This window comes from Talpa occidentalis, unplaced genomic scaffold (assembly GCF_014898055.3).
Source record: "Talpa occidentalis isolate TD23 unplaced genomic scaffold, MPIMG_talOcc4v2.1 talOcc4.16, whole genome shotgun sequence".
Taxonomy (NCBI): domain Eukaryota; kingdom Metazoa; phylum Chordata; class Mammalia; order Eulipotyphla; family Talpidae; genus Talpa; species Talpa occidentalis.
This window is the reverse complement of record NW_023601653.1, coordinates 81,340,853-81,355,975: the sequence shown is the minus strand read 5'-3', so window position 1 is coordinate 81,355,975 and position 15,123 is coordinate 81,340,853. Positions and strand designations below refer to the sequence as shown.

The window sequence follows — 15,123 nt, the reverse complement described above, 5'->3', positions numbered from 1 at the left end:
CCATTTAAGGAATAGACGTAGAAAGAAAGGAGGTGAACTACTTACTTAACAGATATCCCAGTGGAGGAAAAAGTTATTTTATTTAGATGAGGCACTTTCAATGTATGTGTTGGTGGTGTGTGTGTGTGTGTGTGTGTGTGTGTGTGTGTGCAGCAAGCGCACATGTACATGGGGAATAGTGGAGGCGGTAATAAATACTGCGAGGGTGAAGGAATACTCCCCTGAGCTGGCAGGAGGGTGTGGCAGCAATGTACAGAGCCTAGGGAGTAGAGTCCACGGATGAAGAGGTGGGTTCGAGGCTGGCTCGGAGGCTGAGGGTGTTCCCTCAGCATAAGAAGCCAAAGAAATTGGAGGAGCGAGGCTGGGATGGGCCCATGAGCATGGGCATCTGGTTCCTGTGGGTGATCTTGATCTGGAAGGGAAGGGGCATGTTCAGAAGCAGGACCTGGTGCCTGAGGGCTACAGTAGCAGAGATTTTAGGGAAAATCTGTGGGGCTCCTAGTGGGTTGCCAGGGTCCTGGAAAGGCTAGGGGCCGAGAAATCAGAATCTGGGAGGAATGGTACACAGAGCAACTTCAGGCTCGGGAGGAAATAAAAAAGGTGGGGAGTGGGGATTTAGGATCCCTGGAGCCTGAGGATTGCATTTTAGGTAGGCACAGGCAATGCTTACCGTACAGGGCGACTGCATCCAGGGTTCGCCATCAATTTGCATGGGAAGGGTCTTTGTGGTGCTGCGGGAGACCAAGGCAAACTGGTGGAGAGTCCTTTACCGGCCCAAGACAGACTATTTCTTAGGCTGGCTTTGAGAGCCTGTTACTGAGGCAGCTCCAGTGCAGCCCCCTCCAACCATGCCCAGACCCCTGGTTCTGCTCTCCGGGACCCACTCCTCTTAGAGACCCGAGTTTTCCTTACTGGAAAGTGATCTCAGAGCACTTGGCCAACCGATGTCCTGCACTCTTGAGCTTGGTATAGATCTGGCCCATCTCAAGTGCACCTTCCAGCCCCACCACTTCCAGTCGTTTGTCGCCTAGGTCTGGGGCAGGAAGCAGGAGGATGGGTTTGGAAGAAGCACAGTGCGCCAAAGGACCGCACCTTCCCACCAGTCCCACCCCCCGGCGCTGCTCCTCTCACCTGGTACACAGGTTTTCAGGATGTCAGGGTCGGTGATGACTTTAGCGGTAGCGCCCAAGGCCTGGTTGATCCCATGTATGTCCCCTTGGGGTTTCTTGGTGTCACCCCAGAGGTTGGAGCCACCGTGCATGCTAGGGATGTTGAGCACTGCGATGCCTTCTAGGGACAAGCTGCTTAAATCCAGCGGTTTCCCGCAGATCTGAAGGGAAGAGAGCACCTAACACCTCACGGCATAGGCAGGCAGGCAGGTGAACACTGCTGCCGCCACAGGACAAACTGGGAAGGCCGCGATTTGGAGGTTTGCAAGGCATGGAGGGAAACAGGGATCGTTGTAGCTTAATTGAAAAGTCAGGATTGGAGAGCAAAGTACAGGTTTGCTCCCCTGCATATGGGCTAGGGAAGAGTTCACATGTGGGAATATGGACGTTCCCGAGTGTATCGTGAACGAAGAGCTGAGATCTAAGACGCCGAAGGGATGTAGGCTTGGGGCTCAGCACACCCACCTCAACTGTCAAAGCCTCCTCCAGCTTTTTGCACGTCGAGAAGATGGATTCCGATGTGGCAAACTCAAAGTACCAGAGCTTGTTCTTCATTCTGTCAGCCCCAACACAAAGCCCACAGGGAGGGGCTGCATCACACAATGCAGGCAAGGGGGGGGGCTGTGACAGGGAGGGCCTCGAACTCCAGACTTCAGTCCCAGGGGGAGGAGGGTGGCTTTGGTTGAAGGGCTTCTTAGAGGTGTCGGTGCCCATGGAAGGGCCCTGTGTCAGACTCGATGGCAACCAGATCCCTGCAATGTCACTGCCCACATCTACCTCCCCTTCCCCTCACCTGCTGTTGAACTTCTCAGGATATTTCTCTCGCATGATGTGGAATCGGTGAGCAATAGAGGCATCCTGGAGAGTTCAGGACATATACGATCAGAGGCCTGCCTCTTCTCAGCACAAAACTCTCTTTAGCTCCCTAGTTTGGGAGCAATTATGTCCCATGTTCTTTTTCTGCAACCTCCGGATCCACCCCCAATTTCCCTGTGTCACTGTTCCCTTAGCCTCCACCTTCCCCTTCTGCCCGCCCTCTGCCTGTTTGATCCCACTGGTTCCCTCCACCCCAGCCCCTACTCCACTGACCACACCAATGGAGAAGTAGTTATTGATGATATGGAAGGGGACAGGGTCACTCTTTTCTTCAGTATTTTGCGGTATCACCTCCACAGACCATCGATCCATATGTACCACCTTACTCATCTCTAAATCCTTGAGGATCTTCCCCAAATTCTGACCATCATATCCTAGGGAGAAGACAAGTCGGCACTGAGTCCTGGTTCCAGGGCTCTCAATGCCCAGCCCCACGTGTTATGAGAGATCCGCTGCCCTGGTTCTGCAGACCAAGGCTGGTTAGTGAAAGGGCGGGGTGCTTGGTCATGTCCCCCAAGAACCGGTCTCAAGGGGAGGTGAGCCCCTCGCTGACCCTTTTCTTCACATCATGCTGTCATGGAGGGTGAGCTTCCCAGTGTGTGTATGCCTCTAACAGTAATGCCAGAGCTCATCTAGAAGATTGGAGAAAACAGCCAGGGAAATGCAAAATGCTAAAAAAAATGAGCGATGAGTGGAGAATACTTCTCTCTCTCACCATCCCTCTAATTCTACCAAATAGAGCACTGTAGGAAGAAATAGGGTCTAAATCGTGTGATACTGGCACAGCGAAAAGAATGAAAAGTTCAATAGTGGGCCTCCCGGTTATATAACCTTCCTTGTTTGCACATCCTCCTCCTTCCCTCCCCTATGTCCCTTGATTCTCTGAGGCCTAATTGTTGGCTGGGAGAAATATAAGACTATTTGTTTATAGAGAAGAGGACAGTCACCCTCGATACTTGTAGGTTCAGATGATGGTCCCTGCCTCTTCCAAAAGTCATTTTCTAGCCCCCACCCATCCGTGCCCCTCTTTTTCCCCAACCCTCTTTCTAGAGCAGATACCTAGATTCTCTCTTAAGTATTTTTCCCTTCCACAAACCCGGGAAAACAATTTCTAATCACTTACCTCCTCCCCATCTTAGGCAACGAGCCAGATCGTTTCCCGTGCCCAGGGGCAACACAGCCACAGGAGGCAAAAAAGGCAAATTGGCTTTGTCTGGGGGGTGGAGCAGGTGAGGAGATGGAGAGAGGGGGTTGGTTCTGGAAGGCCACTGTCCCAGTGCCCTGCCTAGAGCCTCTCCCTGCACTGACCAATAGTTTCTAGAATCCAGCCTACTGTGCCATCTCCACCACACACCAAAATCCGGTAAGCAGGAATCTCTCTGAAGAATTTGAGCCTGAGACAAAAAGAGAGAGAAGATGAGGAATAACAACAGTACAGAGGCTGCCCAGCCCTTAGACAAGACTACTTCTTGTCTCTCATTCCCTATGATACCCTTGTCCTTTGTCAAAAGATTTGAATTTCTATTAAAAGCAGAGAAAAAATACAATGGGAAAGTTATAGCCACTCCTCCATAGTAGGGGAAAATGGCACCTTGATCCTGTTGTTACAGGGCAACCCATTCTAAAATGGGTTGCCTGACTGTGGGTCCTCGCCCGCGTCCTTAAAAGGGACTTACACTGCAGGCACACACAAAAGGTTAACAAAAGGTTTATTTACAAGGGAAGGGGAATGAGGAAATGTACAACCCAGGGAGAAAAGAGGCAGATAAATTCTTAAATGCATCCTACCCGTTCCGCGACCTGGAATCCCAAATGACCCGCCAAGACCAAACCTGCCTGGCTTAGAGTGTGAGCCAAGTGCCCAAGACTCCACTAACATGGCTGGTTTTATTTACAAACTGAGAAAATGACTGCTTAACTCCGCCCTTAGGTCCTTGCAACTTCCCTTTGGGAATCATGGGATTTGTAGTTCCCAGTGTCTTGATGCAGTGGGGGTGGCATCCACAAAGCCTGTATTGAGTTTGCTCAGGACAGCCTTTTCCCCTAACAATTTCAGGTTAGTAAAAAGATGAGGCAGAGGGCCTCCCGAGTGGGGCAAGGGGTTAAGTCTCAGCACTATCAAGCTATCACCAGCCACTGCAGCACAAGTTCGATCCCTGGCCAGTGAGGTGACCCACATGGCACAGCAGGCCTCTCCTTAGCAGTGTATTTCAGTGGATCCGCCTGTTCTGCTCCCCACTCTGTTTCTGGTGGGTCCTCTCACTCCACCCCCACACCTCTGGCCTGTACCCCAGTTCTTGTATGCATAAATAAAGAAATCTTTAAAAAATAAAAAAGACGAGACAGGGAACTCATGGCGGGGATACTTGATGACCCTAGGAAAAGCAGTATTCTGAATTCTGATTTCTTGGGGTCCCCTAGTCCTCCCCTCCAATGTGCATGTTTTCCTGTTCTTTTCTAACATCCCAGACAGGCACACACACAAACACCGTGATACAGCCCGTGACCCACACTCACCCTAGTTCAGGACCGTCCTTAACAAGGTTGAATACCTGCCGGGGGTTTAGTAGATACTGGAATTTCCAAAGCACCCTGTGTGAGGGGGAAAAGGGAAGCAAGGGATGAAAAATCAGCACCCAACCCTCTTAATGTCCTCGTCAAGGTTTACCCCCTCCACACAGAGCCCTCCCTCTCCACAGTGTATCTCTTCTCACCTCTGTCCCTGCTTCCCACCACTCTTAGGGTTGACAAACACCAGAAGCGGGTGGGTATTAGAAACAGGATCAATCTGCATTGGGGGGAAAACAAGGAAGAGAAAAGCAGGATTTCATCAGTATCAAGCTGAGGCCCAGAGACAGGGGCAGAACCCTGGCATTCCTCCAACATGCTGTGTCCCTCTCCAATGAGGGTGGAAGAGAGGGAAGGGGGTGTTTCTGGCACCGTTCCCCAGGTTTCCCACGGCATTCCCTCCCGTCGGGGCTCCATCCAAGAAAAAACACCCCCATCGTGAAGCCCAAGTGCCGTACCCGCATAGCCTCAAAGGTGCTCAAACCTAAATCATCCACCATCTTGTGGCCTGCTTTGTTACTTTTACGCTCCTGTCCAGAGGCCTAGGCAGGAAGAAAACAGCGGAAAGGAAAACTGGGTTGTGTGTGACTCCCCAAACAGATGAGTCCGACTTGAATCCCCAAAGTACAGGCTCTCGCTTCCAAATGGCTGTGGTGTGTGTGTGTGTGTGTGTGTGTGTGTGTGTGTGTGTGAAAGTCAGGGAAGCTCTCGGGCCCCTTCCCGCTCACTGCCGAGGGGCTCACCAGTACGCTGGGAAAGATGGAAGACGGAGGCAGGATGTGATCCCGCAGCAGCCCGCAGTCACACTCGGGGCCCACGGCTGAGAGGCAGTCGTCGTGGATCTAAAGACAAGACGGGCACAGAGAGATCACGGAGGGAATCTCCCCCCCTCCACTCGGGGTTCTGGAGCTGGAAAGGAAGTCCTTGGGGGCTGGGACAGCTGGCTGACAGGGACCGTCCTGGAATCTAGGCAGCTGAGGGGCTGGCGAGGACAGAGGCTGGAGGGACAGCGCCCCAACTGACCTCTAGGTGGCACCACACACAATGCAGCCCGGCCAGACTATGGTAGATCCGGATCTTCTTCTGACAGCGGTCGCATCGCCCAGACTCACAGCCTCCTCGCACCCACACATGGGATTGCACCTTGAGGAGAGAGGCAATCTCTTGCCTGAGCGGGTCTGATTAGGGACTGGGGGAGGGCTGAGGGCAGCAGTGGGTGCTGGGAGGGTCACTCACACCAATGTCCTTCCGAGACTTGGCGTAGGTGCTGACTTCGCACGGCAGGGCCTTCATGGCACACTGGTCGTGAACGACGTACTTACAGACTGGGTGAGAGGGAAGAAGGTCAGAGCCTTAAGTGCAGCCCCTCCCCCTATTTCCTCCTAAACTAAGGGCAAGGGAGGATCACTCACTCTCACACTCACTGAAACAAAGCAAAATATCTTGGGCCTCTCTGGTGGTGCAGGGGTTAAGTCTCAGCACTATGAAGCTATTCGCAGCCACTGCGGCATGAGTTCAATCCCCGGCCAGGGAGCTGACCCACAGGGTGCAGCAGACCTTGCTTGTTTCTCCCGCTGCTCCCCTCAGCAGTGTATTTCATAGATCCGCCTGTTGTGCTCCCCACTCTGTCTCTGGTGAATCCTCTCACACCCCCACCTTCACACCTCGGGCCTAGACCCCAGCTCTTACATGCACAAATAAAATAAATCTTAAAAAAATAAGAAAAACAAAAACATCTTGCTGTGAGGGTGTGGTAGAGAATGAAAGTTAGGGGTGGGAGCGCACCTCCAAGACCTGTGCCTTGTCCTCACTTTCCTCCCTAAAAGAGCGGCTGCTGCCGCAAGCCCACCCCACTCCATCCATGTGCCGGGAGCGGAGCTGGATGATGCATGGGAGGCCCAGATACAACAATACTCCTAATAACTAAGGACAATAGACTTAACAGTACGTGCATGCACTGTGCAAAGCACTTTTCTTGCACCGTCTTATTCAATACTCACAACTACCCCATTTTCAGTTGAGGATATTAACAACAAAACATTACGCGGCTTTCCCAAGGCCACAGGACGTGTCCGTGGCGGAACCCAGGCCTCAAGTCCAGCCTGTCTAAGCTCAGAGAGCCATGACCCGCGGCTGACCGCTGCCTCTGCTCCCATCCTGCCAGGCCAGACACTCACTGTTGCAGCTCAGTCCTTGTTTGCCAAGACCAATGCTCGACTCGCACAGGTTACAGTAGACTGGTCGGGGGAACCTCCTGGGTCTCCACATGTGCTGCCCGTTGTCCTTCAGGGTCTGGGAGAGCAGAACATTTGTTAGGGGGTGTGTAAGCATTTCAGGAGGCAACCTCCGTTTAGCACAACCCATGGGGCTACCTTACCCATCCTCGGAGGTCTGTCCTACTTACCATCTCCACGCCCAGCAGTACCAGCAGTGGCACAGTGGTGGCCCCAGCCCGGAGCCACTCAGCCAGGGACACGGAGCCGCTGCCATCGTAGTCAATTTCTTTCATCATCTCCTGAAGAATCTGAGCAGAGAAGGGGGCAGGGATTTTGGGTTTGAGCAGCCTCCTGAATCTGATGCCTCTCCACTGCCCCAGAATACCCCACCCAGTTATCCTGGTCTGTGAGAACCAGGCTGCCCATCGGAGAGAGTGTAAGGCAGACGCACGACTCGCCGAGGAGAAGGCATGAGAAGGGGCATGAACTCACCGGCCTCAGCTCAGACACATCCCAATCCAGGTATTCAGCCACTCGCATCATCTGCACAATGATTTTTTCGACTTCCTAGGGGCAAAGAGGGTCAGAGCCACAGCCATACCCCATCTCATACCCCATCTAAACTCTTCTCTAGAATTCAGGGTTCCTGGTTCCACCCTCAAACCCACCTCTCATTCTCAGGTGCCTCTGCCAAGGAAATGATTGTCTATGTGTGTTCCTACGTTTGCAAGGCAGCCCCCAATTCATGTCTCCAGCCTCCTCTTTTAGGGGTCAAGAACTTGGGACCTACTCCCAAGTTTAGTCCTAGAGGACTCAACTTCTCCCTCTGCGTCTTAAGATCCTGAAAGAGTTGGGATAGGAGGGCACAGACAAATGGACACACACTCCCTTGCCCAGCGAACGGGTCCCACAACTCACCGAGCTGTCCAGGATTCCATTTCTGTCCGTGTCGTACAGCTTGAAGGTGACTGTGGAGTGTTTTAGGGAGGCCAGGGTCAGTTTGTGAGGGATACGCAAAGAATTCATAGCACAAGACAGTAGAAACAAAGAGATAGGGAGAGACCTTTTGGCTGAAGAGCCCAGGGCTGGGGGCTGGGACTGAGAAAGGAAACAGACAGGGAAGGGAAACAGGCTTGGCTTCTGCCCTTGGTGCACCTGACAGGGGAGACAGCATACGTGTCCCACCTCCCAAGAGCATGTATTCCCAGGACGCCCACAGGAGACCAGACGTGGGTCCTGGGGTGACTGCCGTGCACAAGAAGTCTGGAGGAAAGGAGAAAATGGGCCCTTTCTCTCTCCCCCATCCCTCATGTTTTATGGCCCTGGGGAATAGCCCCTCTCTCCTCTCTTTCCTGCCCCTCCCCGTCCAGAGGCAACTCACATTCTAGCTTGTCTTCTGGCCGGCCCCCCTCCAGAAGGGAAAAGTAGCAGGAGACGTCACTGAGGCACACCACATCTGGTCACACGAAGGCAGCAGGTGTGAGCTGGGGGAACCCTCTACTCTGGCTCTTTGTTTGTTCCGCCTCTTCCCTTTCACCTTCCTCCCTCCAGCTCTGCGACCAGCCCGACCCCCCCCCCCCCACCGCCCTCCACCTCTCTTTCCCAACACCCTGACCCGGGATTCGATTTAACTCTCATCCCCAAACATCTGACTTTCCTTCCAATGGCGCCCTCAGCTCTCACTTGCATGGCCATACCTTTTTCCACACTCTCTTCTAAGTTTTGGCCAGTCTGGAAGGACTGAAACAGTGCCAGGCTCAGGTGAGCGGGGACATTATCCGTTTCCAGGTAGATTTTCAGGAATTGCTGGAATCCCTCGTACCCAATGGCCTATGATGAGAGTAAGCATTACTCTGGGGAGTTGGGGGCTAAATAATTAGGAGGAGTGACTACAGAGAGAGCGAGTGCTGAGAAGAGCCAAAGCAGAGTATGTTTCTTGGGCCAAGTCCTGAGTTAACAGCATCTCTTGCTTTGTCCTAAGGAAGAGCTGTAGGGACAATGGATGCTGAGGAGTCTAGAGGGAAGGTAGCAGGGGGCGCACCCAGAATAATCTCTGGAAATTGGGGATCTCCATGAAGTAGCAAAAATAATGGGAGGAGTTAGCCAAGGAGAGGATTTCCTAGCTGCCACTCACATCTCCTTGGAGATATTCAGCCATGTCGCCATCCTCAAATTGCTTTAGGACATCACTGACCTTTTGGGTAGAGTCTAGTGAAGACAGTGAAAGAGCATTATTAGTCTGGTTCTGCTCTCCCACCCCCCTGCCACAACCCCATTCAATACCCAACAGGAGAAAAGATCCGAGTGAAAAAGGAGAAAAGACATTACAAGAAGAAATACAGAAAGAAAAACATTTCAGGTCCTCCAAAGTGGGGTCCCTCCTCTCCAAGACCGGGAGGAGTCAGCCCAGAGTCAGAGAGAGTGGGGAGAGCTGAGACCCCTGGCATCTCCCCCTCGTCCTCTCCTCCTTTTTCTAGATAATGCATATTTCAGGAGCAGACAGGCTCAAGGCCACTGGGGAAACCAGGGTGGCGGGAAAGGAGGAAGGTGAGGAACTCGGGGGAGAGATTCTCCAGGACAAATTCTCAAAAATTGAAGGGTTGCAGGGGTGGTGCAGGGGTTAAAGTCTCAGTGCTATGAAGCTATGGCCAGCCACTTGGCACGAGCTGGATCTCCGGCCAGGGAGCTACCCACACGGCGCAGCAGACCCCTCCTGTCCCCCCCTGCTCCCCTCAGCAGTGGACTTCAGTAGATCTGCCTGTTCTGCTCCCCACTCTGCTGCTGGTGAATCCTCTCACACACACCCCTGCAGCTCCGGCCTGCACCCCAGCTCTTGTATGCATAAATAAATAAAACAAATCTTTGAAAAAAAAAAAGGAAAGGCTGAGAGGAAGACTCACATTCCATGTATTTTTGCAGCTGGGCAAAATCACTGGGGCTTATCAGGCCCTTCTCCTTGGCCATCCTCTTCTTCTTCAGGGTGGTCACGAACACCGCCTGGCAGTAGTACCTGCAGCGCCGGGGCCTCCACTGGCTCTTGCTGATCTGGAGGAAGAAGAGGAGCTGCGGTGGGAGAAGCCAGCTCTGTGTCTCTGCCCGTGCCCTCGTTCATTCCCGTCTCCACTGCTTCCATCCTCTTAGTCTCTGCCCTCCCTAAGTCTTTCCTTCCTTGTCCCCCACCCTTCAGTCCCCAGGTCGTCTCCCCTGACAGCGCTGTCTGGCTCTGGCTCTGACCCAGCTCCATCTAACTCTCCCCCATTTCTGGTTCCTTCTCCAGCCCTCTGACTTCTCCCCAGTCGTCTCAGCTCGTCTCTGACCACCTTCCCCTCCCCTCGCCGCCCCGCACCTGCTCCCCCCACCCCCCACTTCACGGGTCAGAGTGTGCCCGGCTCGGTCTCTACCTTTTGGACCGCCCACCCCCAGTCTCTGCGGGTCTCCCACTTCCCATCCTGCGGGCCGGGCCCTCACTGGTTTGGGCGCGGGCGCACGTCTCCCTGGCCACGACCCCATCTTGCTCCGCCTCCGGCCGCGGCCCCGGCCACCCACGCCCCGCAACGACCTCTTAGAGCTTCGGACGCGTGACACAGAACCAGCTCTGGCCAGGTGCCCGGCCCGGCCCGCCGGGCTCCGAAGGGGAAGGGCAGGGAGCGGCCAGCGGCTGCCTGCGGTCCCCCTGCAAGGGGGTGGCGCGGAGTGCGGGTCTAGGACGCCAGGGTCTTCTCCCGCCCTGTTCCGTTGGCCGTGTTTAGGGAGGCCCCACTTTCGGTTAAGAGACCCAGAGCCCAAAGGGGAGCCACCGCGCGGTCATGCCGACCACCCGCCCAGGGGCCGGGGCTCAGAGGCATCTTGCAGTAGCAGCAGCAGCAGCGCCCTGGGATGGTTCAGCGGGCTTGGGAGTAACCCAGAGCCAGGGGCAGTGATACCTAGTTCCATTCTTAGCTCTGCTACCTCTGTGTGACTTGGGCAGATTTCACCTGTGACATGGGAATGACAGGTACCTGTACCTCCCAGTTGTGAAGACCGAGTTAAATAATATATTAAAATACCTAGGGCCTCCTCAGTGGCCCAAGGGGTTAAGCGCCACACTGTGAAGCAATCCACAGCCTCTGCAGCACAAGTTCCATCCCTGGCCGGCCAGGGAGGTGACCCACATGGCGCAGCAGACCTCTCCTGTCTCGCCCGCTGCTCCCCTCAGCAGTGTATTTCAGTAGATCTGCCTGTTCTGCTCCCCACTCTGTCTCTGGTGAATCCTCTGCATCTCTGGCCTACACCCCAGTTCTTGTGTGCATAAATATTTTTTTAAAAAGTACCTAGCATAGCACCTACACATAAAAGGCTTACATTTCTATTATATTAACAATTAAAGTCAAATCCCACAAGAGAGGAAATTATTGGTTATAACCATTCTTCATTCTACAGATGATGAAACTGGAGCTCTAAGAGGTTGGGGTGTCCCAAGGCAACTGGTAAGTGGAAGAGCCAAAGGCAAAACTTGAACCCAAGCATCATAGGGTGGGGCCCCTGCTTATCTCTCTGTCCTCCTCTTGTTCCACACATTGTCTTCTCGTCTCACTGCCCTCTTTTCTGTTCTTCAAGCACACCTAGTCCTTCCTGTGCAGGGTCACAAGGAATACCACTCTTGGCAGAGCTGACTTCTTGTCCAAAGTGAAATGTCAGCTCCCCCAACAGATCGTTCCTGATCATTCCATCCTAAAGCATTCGCCCTCCTTTCTTCTTTTCCTTCATAGAATTTATCACAAGTGTAAATAATCTTGCTAATTTAATGTGCTTCTTTATTTTCTGTCTTGTCCTAATAAAACGCAAGTTCCTCAAAGACAGGAATTCATCAGTCTTGTTCACCATTATATCTCCAATATCTAAAACAGCACCTAGCATGGAGTGGGTGTTACATATTGATTACACAAGTGATTGGGTAGTTAGGGAGTCATATTTTGGGAAGATTAATCTAGGACAGTTAAATGGGATGCCAGAGTATTAGGGAAATATGAGACCATTTGGAGCGCATCTAGTAGGTGCTATGTTACTATTTGTTTAATGAATGAATGATGCTTAAAAAGCATTAATTGAGGTATGCCATTCGAGGCTCTGATCTCCTGCCTCCCTCTGCCCATTTATTTAGGGCTTATTGGGTCAGATTCAAGGAGATAATACCTATGAGGATTTCCTTTCTGATAGGCAAGAATCTTCCCTGTGATCTCTGCCTTTGGGATATCTCTGCTGCCCACCTTCCTTCCATAGTATAACTTTCCTGTGCTGGGAGCTTTCTGGGAACACTTAGAGTCTGGGGCACACATTCTGGAGAAAGGACTCCACCCATCTGATCCTTTTCAATGACTATAATCCAACTCTGCTGCCAACAAATCTAATGAATACATAATAGTCTTATGGCTAATGGGACCTGTATGGCTTAATTAGCCTCTCTGATTACCCCTGGGGATTCTTAGATGGCTCCAAAGTTCTAGGAAATGGGATTGGAGAAAGAAAGTGACAGAGCAAACAAGGGACAATAAACAGGAAAGAGGACCGGACACTTTTCTTTTAAGTATCTTTTCACAATGATGCTTCCTGGCCCCCAGGGTCTTAAACATAATATATCGTACAGTTTAAGAGAATGGTGGGCATGGATTAGAATTCTAGCTCTTGGGTGAGTTATTTCATCTCCCTAAACCTGTTTCCTCTTTGTTAAAATGGCTACCTAGAGAAATCAGTCACAAAGTGGGGATTAAATAAGATAATACCGCTCAGAAAACTGCAAGACACACAGGAAGAATTCAACAAAGATTCGCTCTTATTGTTATTATATTATACAAGGGTGGCACCTAGAGAAACACATGCTGAGATCAAGAAAAATGGTGTCTTTGACCCAGAAAGGCATAAATTCTAGGAACTTCCAGCAACAGCGACGCCCAGTTAAAAGCCCCCTCCCCCGACACGTCATATCTCAAGCACGAGGACACACACGTAGTATCACAGTCCTGCACTTTGCCTCTGGGAGGCTGGTGAGATGACTAGAACCTAAAGTGTTAGGGCCCAAGGGCATCCCTGGTCTGGGCCCTTGGACATAGGGCTCCTGGGATCTTTTCGACTGTCCTCCTGACTTCTCTCCTTGAAAGTTTGGCTACCCCACGTTGCTGAAAGGCAGCAAGCTGTAGGATTCTGGGGCCTTAAAGACCTGGAACACGTCCAATTTTGTCCTCAGCTCCATCCCAAGCCTGAGGCTATAACCTGGGCTAGTCCAGGCGGATGCTGGGACTGGGAGGGTGGGGTCTGCTGCCCGCCGTGGCCTGCCAGCTATTTGTGAGTCACCAGTCTCTTTCTCCCTCTAGTTTCCCTGCCCACCCCGAAAACTTGGGGGAGAAAGTAAGAAGCTGACTTGGAGGCAGAGAATGCTAGAACATCATCTGAGCTGGGAGGCACCAACACTCATCGTTTAAGGAGGAGAAAATTGAGACCCAGAGAGAGCCAGCAACTCTCTCAAGGTCACAAGCAGACTCTAAACATTCCGTCCTCTGGTTTTCTCGCTCTTGTTTTAAACATCAAATACTAGAATTGCTGGTAACCAAGGGATAGACATGATTGCCAAAGCCAGTGCAAACATTTTCAATTTCCCTTTTCACTTCAACATTCTTGCTCACATTCCAAGTCATTTAAGTTTATCATTACTCAGGAACCAGCGATGCCCCCCAGCATTCAGGCTGATGCAGCAAGGACCACAGGGGCCGGGCACTTCCCTTTGAGGACCCGCGCCTGATTACCTGGGCTTCTGAATCCCTTATCCAACACCCGGGGCCTGCAGCTTCCTTCCCTTTTCTAGGGCTAAGGGAAAGGTTTATTCTCCCCAGTCCATCCCTGCTGCTAGTCAGTGGCCCCTAAAAGGGAATAATTTGGCTTGATGCCTCAAATTTGTTAAGCCTCCACAAACATGGCAGATGCCTGATTTGGGGGGTGGTGTTTGTGTATGTGGGGGGAGTGTCATTGTGCAGCACAGGAGGAAGTTGTGATGCTGGCACGTTAGGGGGATGTGTGGCGATAGGTTCTGAGCCTGAGGGGATGCCCAGCGAGATTTGCATCTCCTCGGTAAAGCCAATTTCCCCCACGTAAAGGTAAAAAGTGGGATTCAGACCCAGGTAGTTTCCAAACTTCCTGGTGACAGGTGTGGGGAGCACGGGGGTGGGGAGCTGGGGACTAGGAGGCCAAACAAGAGCCCTTCTCCACCCGTGCAGGCTGCGGAGGGTCCAGAAGGGACTTCCCGCCGACTCTGGGACCCCGGAGCCGGGCTGCACCGCGTCGGGGCGCGCGCGGGAGGGGTGCAGGGGGAGGCCCGGAGGGGGGGGCGCTGCCCATGCAGCTCCGGCCCAGTCCTGCCGCCGCCTCCCGCGCCCCGGCGCAGACCTGCGAGCACCCGCTGCAGCTGTCACGCTTCCTCCTTCTCGGCCCAGCCGCCCTACCCCGGCCCTGGGGGCGGCCCCCCCCGGCCCCCCCCTTCTGCCCCCGCGGCGGCCGGGCCGGCGGCGGGGCTCGCGGGGTCTCTACCTTGCCTGCCGCGGGCGCGCGGTCGGAGCTGAGGCGCCGGCGCCGGAGCTGGAGCCCGAGCTGGGCTGGAGGGGACGGGCCGGGCAGGCGCGGCCGCCGCGGGGCCGCCCAGCTCCTGACGACACAGCCCCCGCCCCCCGCCCCCCGCCCCAGCCCGCCCGCGCCGGCGCCCGCGCCCCCGACGCCGCGAACTTGCCGGCTGAGAGGCCCCTGTTTCCAGCTCCCCCGGCCCTGACGCGCCCGGCCCCGGGATCGCGCGGGCGCTCGGGTCTGCGCCCCTTTCTCCACCGCCTGCGCCTCGCCCCACGCCGGGCTCCGCTCCGCGGCTGTCCTCGTTTACCTTCCTACTCACCCCCAGCCCGTGCCCGCGCTCCAGGGCCGGGAAGCCCAGACAGGGCGCCGGACCTCCGATGGGAGCGCACGGCGGCTGCAGACCCAACCACCTCCCTGCCCTGTTACGCGCTGCCATCCAGGGACTTCCCAACTCGCTCCCGCGACCATTGGCTGAAGTCTTACTCAGGAGATCCCGCAGCTGCCGGAGTTCCAGAGATCCAAAAAGGTCACACACCTCTCACACACACAGACACACGCACCTTGCCGTGGGCTGCACGCTGCCTGACACGACTTGAGAGACACTGCCCACCCTTGTCTCCAAGGTTCCTCACCTCCCCAAAACCCAAACCACAGGATGTCTCCGACTTGTTTTCCCGACTCCGTGGACACCTCCTTGTCTCAAGACT

At 53.8% G+C, this 15,123-nt stretch overlaps 1 protein-coding gene across 4 annotated transcripts; it reads right to left on the bottom strand.

The window, feature by feature from the left end:
* Nucleotides 1-27: 27 nt before the first annotated feature.
* Nucleotides 28-14,437, bottom strand: DGKA (diacylglycerol kinase alpha). Of its 4 annotated transcripts, none has more exons than XM_037514944.2 (24): nt 10,298-10,385; nt 9,730-9,874; nt 8,964-9,037; nt 8,527-8,659; nt 8,211-8,285; nt 7,748-7,797; nt 7,322-7,396; nt 7,018-7,137; nt 6,791-6,905; nt 5,850-5,938; nt 5,637-5,756; nt 5,357-5,455; nt 5,072-5,155; nt 4,760-4,833; nt 4,563-4,637; nt 3,354-3,439; nt 3,169-3,258; nt 2,259-2,419; nt 1,963-2,027; nt 1,635-1,725; nt 1,132-1,330; nt 913-1,033; nt 671-731; nt 28-412 (listed from the first exon to the last, which is right to left on the bottom strand). In XM_037514944.2, exons 1-24 carry the CDS (start codon nt 10,337-10,339, stop codon nt 326-328), a joined length of 2,331 nt encoding a protein of 776 aa, XP_037370841.1. In that variant the 5' UTR covers nt 10,340-10,385; the 3' UTR covers nt 28-325. The 4 variants fall into 4 exon arrangements, with proteins under 4 accessions (XP_037370841.1, XP_037370843.1, XP_054552664.1 ...); XM_037514946.2 differs by lacking the exon at nt 10,298-10,385 and adding an exon at nt 14,384-14,437 and having other exon boundaries at nt 29-412; XM_054696689.1 differs by lacking the exon at nt 10,298-10,385 and adding an exon at nt 10,231-10,250 and having other exon boundaries at nt 29-412.
* Between the last annotated feature and the right edge of the window lie 686 nt (nt 14,438-15,123).